This window comes from Mauremys mutica, chromosome 21 (assembly GCF_020497125.1).
Source record: "Mauremys mutica isolate MM-2020 ecotype Southern chromosome 21, ASM2049712v1, whole genome shotgun sequence".
Taxonomy (NCBI): Eukaryota; Metazoa; Chordata; order Testudines; family Geoemydidae; genus Mauremys; species Mauremys mutica.
In genome coordinates this window covers 12,678,172-12,689,354 of record NC_059092.1, presented here as the reverse complement: position 1 = coordinate 12,689,354, position 11,183 = coordinate 12,678,172, and the positions used below count along the sequence as shown (strand labels likewise).

Here is an 11,183-nt window from a genome sequence, read left to right as displayed (position 1 = left end):
CCAAAACTCAGTAAAGTCAATGGGAGTCTTTCCACTGACTTCAATACGCTTTGGATCCAGCCCTTACTGTTCATCCCCATGCAGTTAATAGTACACAAAATGCATCTGTGACATTACCCACAGTATAATCTGGACCGATGAACAGCTGTGTCCCCTCAGTTCTCCAACCTGGGGTGCCTTTTGCAGGGCTTTGCTTTGAGAGCAACCACTCCTGGTCTGCTCCCACACAGCCTCCTGCATGTAAGTTACTCCCAGATATACCGTTTGAGTGCTATGGCCAGCCACTCATGTGTTACACTGCAAAGCAACACTTTCTCCCAGAAATGTATGTCTTGTACTCCCCAGCCCTCTCCTGGACAACACACGCTCATATAAAGTCCAACATTTAATTAATAGAAAATGACATGCCCAGATCCTGTTATCTCAAATGAAGTTTCCCCAAACACTTCAATCCAAACATGCTGGTTTAGATAAAAGAGTAAAACAAGTTTATTAACTTGAGTCCATGAGTGGAGATGAAAGGAGAGATGATTTAGTTCCTTTTCTTTTTGTGAGTCATCTCCAGCTACTAATCAGGAGACAGGAAGTCTGTGTGGATGGGAACCCCAAGCCAAAAGTAGATTTTTCACCTACACTCTCTTTACTGCCAGAGAATGGCCACTTAACCATATTATGGCCCATTTCATCTTGTTGTCACCTACCTGAGACACTGGCTAGCCTTTTGTCTCTGGAGAACCAGTTTGTGACTGCTCGCCAGATTTAGGATATGTCTTAGTGGCAGCCTACAGTAGAATCTTACAACTTTACATACAATATTGCCACACATCTTTTACCAAGACAATAATGATCAGCAAATTATGAGTTTCAAATGATACCTCACAAGAGGTCAACATAGGGGTAAAGACTGTCAGAGCGTCTACACAGATATTTTCATGCGCAAAGTTACGCCTTTGCCAATGGAGACTGAGGTGAGGCCATATTGAAAGGCAGGCCCCTCGTGTCATTACAAATGTGTGGCTAAGACAACTTTAGTGTATTTGTCTTATATTATGATGGGACCTTTCTTTTCATCGTTCAGAATTTTGGCCCCTTCTTAATTAAATTGTAATTTTCAATAGACAATGACTGACCAATAGCAATCCTCTTTCAATTGAACAAAATAAAGGTTGGAAGTTACTTTTAGTATGAATGATTTGGTTTCTCTGGCTTTGATAACATTTAAAGTAGGATAAAATTAATTGATGACTGAATGAAATGGAAGGTCCTGTCCTGAGTAATAGAAGCTGTAAAGATAACTTTAGTCGTCTGAAAACACCCTGCCTGGTATTCCAGATGAACGTGTTACTCTGTATATAGACTTTGAATTCGGAGAAGGGGTGTTGTCTGGTACTTAGAGCCAGGCAATAACTCCTGGGTTCCATTTTTGTCTATGCCACTCGCTGTGAGACTTTGAGCAGGTCCTATGTGTCTCCCAGTCCCAAACACAGAAATTTGCACAAGGCTGGACATTAGACTAGCTTCTGCTAGAGCAGGGGTGGCCAACCTGTGGCTCTGGAGCTACATGCGGCTCTTCAGAAGTTAATATGCGGATCCTTATACAGGCACCGACTCCGGGGCTGGAGCTACAAGCGCCAACTTTCCAATGTGCCGGGGGGTGCTCGCTGCTCAACCCCTGGCTCTGCCACAGGCCCTGCCCCCCACTCCCTTCCCTGAGCCTGCAGTGCCCTCGCTCCTCCCCTCTCCCCCTTCCCAGAGCCTCCTGCACGCCACAAAACAGCTGATCGGGACGTGCGGGGAGGGAGGGAGAGGCACTGTCTGGCAGGGCTGCCGGTGGGTGGGAGGAGCAAGGAGCGTGGGGGGCGGAGCTGATGGGCGGCTGCTGATGTATTACTGTGGCTCTTTGGCAATGTACACTGGTAAATTCTGGCTCCTTTTCAGGCTCAGGCTGGCTACCCCTGTGCTAGCGCTAGAGAATTAAAGGCCCAATCTTGTTCCTAACTGACGTCAATAGGAGTTTTGCCATTGAGTTTCGTGAAAATGGAACCAGGCCCTTGATAGTTACACAGAAGGACACTGTGAGATCAGAGTGCCACTGAGACATGTTTCAAAGGGAAAATGTGAACTCAAGGGGAAACAAAATTAAGAAACACAAAAAGGTCATTTTAATCAGTTCTTGATGTATCCAGTTGTGACAGCAATACTTCATGGAACAGAAAACAGCTCAACTTGGCAAGAGCTTTTTTTTTTCCTAAAGAGGTTTAATTTTAATCAGTGACCTGGAGTGCCCGTAGTAGGGCACCCTGCATGATGTAAAAAGCTAGTGCTACTTGTCATAAGAATTTTCCATTTTGTAACAGCTCTGGTCTGTGTCCAACGGGTTTTTTCAGCTCTGCTGACAGCATATTCGTTGACAATGTATAGTTGTTTTAAAAGAGTGCTTCCACAGCAAAGCTCTCAAAAGTAGCAAACGGAAAAGGCAGAAAAGCTCGCCCTCTTCTGATCATGCTTCTCCGGTTTCCCCCTCCTTTGCTTTGAGAAAGTTTGTGACATTTTGCTACTATGTGTGCAAAGGCAGACCACTATGCCTGTCTTGGGGCTCACTGAAAACAAAAGGGCCATATACAGGTGCAGGTTCCACCCACATATATGTCGCTACAGGATCAGGGCTTAGCTGCACATATTGAACATACTTCCTGAGCCTATTTAAAGTGCAGTTGTACTATGAAAAATGGCTATGGAAAAATGGCACCTTGTTACTCAAGTGGCTTGTATTCAGAGGCACATCTGCTCTAGTGACAAACAAGTTTTAACTGCTTTTTATTTCTAAAAGCCTACACAACTGCGAAGGAGCTGGATTCTGTTAATGTTTTCACTGAACATAAGAACATAACATAAGAATGGCCATACTGGGGCAGACCAACGGTCCATCCAGCCCAGTATCCTGTCTACCGACAGTGGCCAATGCCAGGTGCCCCAGAGGGAATGAACCTAACAGGTAATGATCAAGTGATCTCTCTTCTGCTGTCCATCACCACCCTCTGACAACAGAGGCTAGGGACACCATTTCTTAATGGCCAATAGCCATTAATGGATTTAACCTCCATGAATTTATCCAGTTCTCTTTTAAACCCTGTTATAGTCCTAGCCTTCACAACCTCCTCAGGCAAGGAGTTCCACAAGTTGACTGCAGTTAACTTAAGTTATCTACACTCCCATTAAGTCCTCTAGAGTCAGATTAACTTGAATGAGAGCAGTCACGCTGCAAAATAATGCTGCAGAGTTATATTAGCAACTGATCAGCTGCAGTAATTTGAGTTGCCTATACCCCCTGACAGTGAGTTGAAAGTATTACCCTACTTAAGGGTTTTTGTGTGTGGACAGGACTCCGGTTATAATTAGTGTTTTGCCCTTAACTCATGTTAACTCAGCTGTAAAGACAAGCCCTAAGTATCAACCACAGAATTGTGTACTATGTTCCAATCATTTACACCTGTGTAAACTTGCTGAAAGCAATTTGGATGAACTGGTATAACTGAGGGGGGGAATAATTTAGCCTGCAGAATGTTTATTGCTGATGATGATGGTCCAGAAAGAAATAGCTCAGCTTGACCGTTTGAACCCAGTTTGATTTCTGCAAGGGGATAAAAAAAAAGGTCTCATAAAATAAGGAAATATGATGTGCATTCAGTGACAATAACATGAAATTCCAGAATACCACTTTTCGTCATCTTTCGGTATAGAATGGTATTTTAAAAGATGCTGTCAGGATAAGAATATGTTTAAAATTTTCTGTCACACCCTAGATTTTTTAAGCGGAAAGAATTTTACAATCTAATATGCCTAGCCTCATTTCTTTATTGTTTTACTTTTTGCACTACATTCCTTCTGGAGAAAACAGGCTAGTCACTTAATTTTTATCATCAACCTGCCTGTCTCACTTTCTGCCCTTGCACAAAGACGTTGTGTTTGTGTTGCAAATGCTGCAGGGGAAGCTTAAACGCATAACCATGATCCATATTTTCATTGACCTTGAAAAAGAAATTATGAAAAAACTTCTGTTTAAAGATCTAAAACCGTGTGCTGGCTTTGGGGGGGTTTTTGTTTGGTTGGTTGGTTTATTTTATTCCAAATCTAAATGTTGGGCTTAATTTTAACAGAAAAGCAAATCATAAAATAATACTTGACTATTCTTCCAGTGTTCCCTAGCATACTCAAACCGTAGACACGTATGTGAGGTATCCACTAGAGTAGTTCCATTGACATCAAAGGCAGAGCATGTACTGCAAAGCACAGCTGAATTTAGCCCTTTGACTCAAATGCATGAATAATGTCAGCAGATTTTTCATCTTTTTTTTTAACTTTTTTAAACACACACCTCTCTATTTAGATCAATACACAGAGCAAATTATATATAAATATAATAAATTACATAAAAACTCCTCCTCCCTGGAATAAACTGTCATTTATTCTCCCTTCGTTTTTACCACTGCCCCTTATTTCCGCACCAGGAGGTGGCTACATTTGTTACCAGCCCAGAGACTGAGTCCTCCTTGTTCAAACCAGACACTAGGCCCTCTGTGGAATTTCTTTTTCCCCCTCCAGAACTGTCGGACGGAGATGAAAATTGCAATGCCAGGTGGCCTCCAACCGCTCACTTTCTAAAAATATTGCTGTAATAACATAGAAGTGCTAAATGCTGCCAAGTGGCAAAAGAAGCTCTCTGAACTGTGACTCGTTTCATACGCTCTTAGGTTAGGGCGGCCATCTCATTTTTAAAATCTAGAGTGTGCTTTCCCGCAGTTAGAAAGTTTAGATTTTCGTCTCTCCCAAATAACCTCTCCTGAGGGTATTGTGCCGTATGATGGCAGTCAGATGGCCTGCTTCATGGGAGGTAATCTGGCATTTAAGGATTAGGATTGTGAAGGGTAGGGTGACCAGACAGCAAATGTGAAAAATCGGGATGGGGTGAGGGGTAATAGGAGCCTATATAAGAAAAAGACCCAAAAATCAGACTGTCCCCATAAAATCGGGACATCTGGTTGCCCTAGTGAAGGTTTCTCTTTAAATTCTACATTCTTTCTGAGGGCCCTTGTGGTCTAACGGACCAAGATGGGGCTGAGATTCACGACCGCTGGGTTCTGCCCCTGACAGCCCAGGCTTTATGATTTTCAAATGTGGGTGCCTCAAATTAGATATTAAATCCACATGTAAGCACTTAAATAGGGGCGGTCTTATCTTCAGGGGTGGTGAGCACCAAGTTCCCATTGGCATGAGTCCACTTTTATGTGAAGGTAACATTGTCAAAAGCGCAAGAGGGTACGTCTACACAGCCGCCGGGAGCAAGCTTCCCAGTCCAGATTGACAGACCCAGGCCTAGCAAGGCTAGCGCTAGTCTCTAAAAATAGCTGTACCGCTACCGCCCCTGCTTTGAAGTTATAGCTGGAGCTGGAGCTTGGGCTTTGAAGCCCATCTCCTCCCTAGAGGGCATCGACCCTGGCTGGGCGGCTCACTCCAATAGGCCGTGTAGATGACTCAGGAGGCTAAATAAACCCCAGTGATTTTTAGGCTCAAATCATTTCAGTGCTTTTGAAAATTCTATCCTAAGTACCGATTTTTTTCGAACCAGCCCACTTTAAAAGTAATTCAAATTGACAGTGTTTGTTCCCTTACTAAACGTCAATCTGAACGTGTGCCCTAACAGTGCAAAATTCACTGCTCCAGGTCAGTCATTTCCATTTTCTTTTTGACCACTAGATGGCTTCCCAGTACAACAGATAAAGGAAGATGAACTCCACATGAATTCGTTTGTGGACTTAATTTGGTAAAGCCTTTGCTTTCACCTGGTTTACACAAACTATGCAATCATTAAAATGTCATTTTAAAAAGCAGCTTTCTCCAAGGTCGCTGAATCAAAGACACCATTGATAAAAATAGCAGGGCGGGGAATGGCATCCTTTGTTTTTAGCTCCACATGAGTGAGATGGCAAGTAGCAGAGGAGTAGCCATGTTAGTCTGTATCCACAAAAACAATGAGGGGTCCGGTGGTGCCTTAAAGACTAACAGATTTATTCGGGCATAAAAAGTGGGGGGCTTTTTACCCACGAAAGCTTAGGCCCAAATAAATCTGTTAGTCTTTAAGGGGCCGCCGGACTCCACGTTGTTTCTGAATGAGATGAGCATTCCTAACTGTAACCACAATTATTAGCTGTGTATACTGAGCGAATGTGCAAACCGACCCTCCTCAAGAGCGTTGACACCATGGAACTGACTATAAAACAACCAAACACTTGCTTGACCACTGCAAAACAACCAAGGCAAGAGACCTGATTACAACACATTTGCCCCTTCACCCAGTTACAACATGGCTTTATCGTATTGATGCGACCTCAATGTCTTGTAACCTTGCCCTGTACCTGGGCTGAAGCCTAGGACAAGCGAAGGGGAAATGAATGGGCAGAGTTTCAAAGGAGTGCCACTCCCCTTTAGGCACCCAAATGAAGTGACCAAAAGTGACTCCCTTTGGGGGGAGCAGTCTCCCTGGTGCTGTTTTAGCCCACAAAAGCTTATGCTCAAATAAATGTGTTAGTCTCTAAGGTGCCACAAGTACTCCTGTTCTTTTTGCTGATTCAGATTAATACTCTGAAACCAGTTCTCGTTGACTCCTGTGTTGTGAACTTGGTCCACTAGGAACTGGATTAAATCTTCCAAATTACTTCCATACAGCAACCATCAAATGGTAACAGATTTCAGTCCTTAACCAGCCTGTGCTGCCTGGATTCAGACCAGGAACCAAGGCGGGGAAGCGTCTATCCCATTACCAACTTCCTAGCCTTGCCAGGGGATCCTCGGCTTTTCTACCCCACATTAAGCTGAAACTCTTAGGAACAGATGAGTCCCTCGAATTGACCCTTAACCCCAATTTCTCTTGCTTTCCTTGGGCTCAAGTAAGATCGCCGCATGTTATCTGAAATTTATTAACGCGGAGGAGGAGGTTAGCTGGCTCTCTCTGTTACAATGCTCTTCAATTACAGCCACAAGCCCAACGTGGCACGCGGCAAGTCTTGGCTTGCAGGCTTGCAACCCAGAGAGTGTCTGTTTCAGCGTGTGTGTGAGTTTATGTGCAGTGGCTCAGAGATAGCTGGGGGGGGGGGGAGGGGAGAGCCAAGCCAGCCACTCAGAAACAGTAGTAAAATCTCCCCAACACTTTAACTGTCAATCAGGCTCAATGGGGTATAAAACCTCCCGGGCGCTGCAGCTGTGATAGGCAGAGAGAGCAATGGGGAGAAATGAATAAGAACCAGAGCTGAACCAGTGCCCAGCCTAATTCCCTGCCTGTGATCACAGATACTCCAAGTGAAAGAAACAGGAGAAGGGGGGGAGAGAGTTAATCAGCTCTGCCGCTTGCACCAGGCTCAGAAGAGACGTGCCTGTAGATATTTATATATATATATTTAAGAAACCGACAACCACCTTACCCTGAATAGACCCTTTCTTAAAAAGAAAGTCCTGGCAAGCCTTAAGCAATTTCCTGAGTCTAAGAATAGAAATGGGCTGTCTGGAAGGCACTGCAGGCTGAAATTTGGAGACCTAGGTTGCTTCAGTTTTTATTATTATTTTTTTAAATAAAACCCTGCCATTTGGAAACTGGATTTTAATTTTGCACTTTTAAACTGTAGGGGTTGGTGGGGCTTATTTTTTCGTCCCCCCCCCCCCCATCGCCCCCTCTCTCTTTTTAACTTAAACAAACTCTCTGTCCTCCTCCAGTAGAAAAACATTTTACCTGCATGTGACAATCCCAAAGGGAGCTGAGCAGCGAAAGAAGAGAAGCAACTATCTTCTGCACCGTTTTACGCCTACCCCCCACGGGTGTTTTTTTTTCTGGTGGGGGGGGAAGAAGGATCTTTCCCGTCCAAGGTTTTCTCTCCCCGGGGTTTTTGGAAGGGGGCTGAAGACTGTTCCCCCTATTGGTGGGGGAAAGGAAGAGGGCGTGTTGCCCTTCATACTCTCTTGCTTTGGTTTTGTGAAGGGCTGGGACCGTTTTGGGGGGGGCTTGGGGTGTTCCTGCCCCGCCTGGCTCAAGAGGATGGTTTGGAAATGGCTGGGCGCGCTGCTGCTTTTCCCCGTGCAGATGGTCTGTTTGGTGGTAAAAGCGGCCGCGTGCATCCTGCTGCCGGCCAGGCTGCGGGACTTGGCCGGGGAGAACGTGCTGATCACCGGCGGGGGCAGAGGCATCGGGCGCCACCTGGCCAAGGAGTTTGCTCAGCGAGGAGCCAGAAAGGTGAGGACTGAGCTTGCGGGGGGGGGGAGATGAGTCGGGGGGGGGCAGGCAGCCCCCCGCCCTCGGCCGCCACCTGCTGCTGACACCAGGTCTCCCTGCGGGGTGACTGGGAGAAACGGACCCTCCAACCCACCCTCCCTGCCCCGGGTTGGTGTGGGGCTGATGGGGGGGGAGGAGGGCGGCTGCTTTGCAAACCGCCCCGTCATCCCAGCCCTGCTACCTTGGCTTCTGTCTCCTCAGAGCCTGCCCCCCCGGGTCGCGCATCTGCCCCTGCTGCAGAGGGTCGGCCTGGACCCGGGTCCGCGTTTTGCGCGGGGGAGGAACCGGAGTTGCCTTTTCTGTTTACACGGTTGTGGTCTCCGCTGGGGCGCGGAGCGCACGCGGAAGGGGTGGGCACGGGGGGCACCCGCGGCCTGAGAGTAGGGTGACCAGCTGTCCTGGTTGTATAGGGACAGTCCTGCTATTTGGGGCTTTGTCTTATATAGGCGCCTATTCCCCCCCCCCCCCCCCCACACACACACGCCCTTCCCGATTTTTCACACTTGCTGTCTGGTCACCCTACCTGGGAGGCAGGGACTCAATGCGGCTGATCCTCTGCTCTTGCAGCCGTTTAGACGGGATCCTGGTCCGATTCCTAAGCGCCTGGAAAGGGGGCAGAGCTCCGCTTTTGGGGGGAGGGAGAGGGGCAGCCCTGAGCAGCCAGGTTCAGTTCACCATGGGGGCGAGTTATGGTGGGGAGGAAAAGGGTAAGACTCTAAATGGTGATGTAGGGGGGCTGGAACAGTTTGTGTAGTGGGGGTGCTGAGAGCCACTGAACCAAACTGTGAACCCTGTATATGATGGAATCCACTTCAAGCCCCTGGGGGTGCGGGAGCACCCGGAGTTTCAGCACCTATGCCGGGATGGGAGGCTGAATGCGTTTCTCCCCTTGAAAAGAGCTGGGGTTGAGTCACTGAGTTACCCAGAGCAATCGCGTAAGAATCTCAGTTGTTCACTGGCCCTGATGAGTCCAAAGGTGGGACTCCGGAAAGCAAACACCACAACATGGCTTAGATAGATTTACACTTTAGCTTTTGTGAAGGGGCTGGTGAGAATCCCTCACAGTCAGCTCCTAGGAGACAATCACATAGTGCATGGAGATGGAGTAAATATCTATTCAAAGTAAATCCTGTATGCAGCTTGCAGGGTGTATGTGTGCGTTTGCCAAGATTCACCTAGACTTGTGTGTGGCATTGAGATTTACCTGCATCGAGCTGTGAGGGGTGTATGCCTTGCGTACAGCTTTGGGTTTTGTACGTGTTTGAGTTTAAACCCTGCATTGAGATTTACAATTCCTTGGAGGCTGAACATACAAGTCATTGAACTTTGGACCTAGACAATCTGCTGACAGTGTACTTTCATCATCTATTAAAATAGCATGATTCCTGACTTATTTCTTTTGTCAGACTGGTGGCTAAGCCTGGCTGCGCTATGAAAGTATCCCCATTTCTGTAACTAGTTTTATTAGCTATTTAGCTGCAGCCCTGTTGGAGACGGAACAATGGTAATAAGCCCCAATAAATTAATTGACATGGGTGGAGGGAGAGGGAGCTGTTTTCACTGAGGGTGTAGAGCTGAAAACAAAATAATTGTCATCTGTTTCACAATACAGTTCATTTGTATATTAAGTCATATAGGGAATCATGAAATGTCTCAGCAAGAGGGGTAAACCTAATGAGAAGGTGATAAAGTATTTGAGAGTTTAGTACTTTCTATGGAAATATGCCCATGTTATCATTTATGTGGTGGTACATGGCCAGAGAACTATGTTCTGCATGTCTTCTGTCTTGGCTATCATCTGTCTCAGGAACTGTCTTCACTGAGAACCTTGGATGAATGTCACCATTTCATAGAATATCAGAGTTGGAAGGGACCTCAGGGGGTCATCTAGTCCAACCCCCTGATCAAAGCAGGACCAATTGTCAGACAGATTTTTGCCCCAGATCCCTCAATGGCCCCCTCAAGGATTGAATTTACAACCCTGGATTTAGCGGACTAATGCTCAAACCACAGAACTATCCCCCATTAGCCCATTAAGTCTGATGGAGTTGCACTGGGCACGATTTGGCCGCTTTGTGTAACAGATGGTGGTCTGTATATAAAGCAGGAATTCTCGGAGTGGAACTTGACTCATAAACCCAATTGTATTCCTCCCTCAGTGTTTATTTGTTTAGGGAAAGTTTTCATAACTTCCATTGTCTGGCCCTGAGATTTAATTGGTCTTCCTTTTACTTCAAAAGCTGACTTCCTCCATGTGATGCAGTGTCTTCTTAAAGGATGCAACCCATCTCTTAATTTATCAGTCTCCTTAATTTTGCATTTTGGTTGTAAACAACTGGATGGAATTGCAAAAAAGTTTTAAAATAATAATTAAAATTGCATATTCTAGTATGTTGCCAAGAGACACACAAGAGTTAAATATTCTATTATCCGGCTGTTCCTCTCCCATTAGAGTCAATTACTTCAGATAATTGTGTACTCTGGAACTATCTGTTATAGTTGATTTTTCCACTGTTGATCCTGCTTGTCTGATAGCAAGTTTTACAAACTCAGGCTCTCATCCCTGGTATGAAATTGTGAGGTCACAAACATTGCTGGGTGATGAGGAGAGGAAACTAACATTAAAAATCAGGTTCTAATTGTAGATGCACAGTATGCCTTGAAAGATCCATCACTGCGCCTGCGCACACAGGCATAGTGGTGGAGTTTTGGAGGTAGGCGGCGATATACAACCATGTATTTGAGATTAGAATCTTCCTACAGATTAGTAGGGGTTAGTTGTTATTGCTAGTGTATGAAGTAATACCTGATAATTAAATAGGGGTTGGCTTTCACCTGAGATCCTATCCCTCTTACCGTGGCCTGT

At 45.8% G+C, this 11,183-nt stretch overlaps 1 protein-coding gene across 1 annotated transcript in view; it reads left to right on the top strand.

Moving 5' to 3' along the window:
• Window positions 1-7,276: 7,276 nt before the first annotated feature.
• DHRS3 (dehydrogenase/reductase 3) overlaps window positions 7,277-11,183 on the top strand; it is a 46,562-nt gene continuing 42,655 nt past the window's right edge. The window contains exon 1 of the mRNA XM_044996598.1: window positions 7,277-8,278. Coding sequence (XP_044852533.1) covers window positions 8,084-8,278 — 195 coding nt within the window. The 5' untranslated portion in view covers window positions 7,277-8,083. The remainder of the gene's footprint in view (window positions 8,279-11,183) is intronic.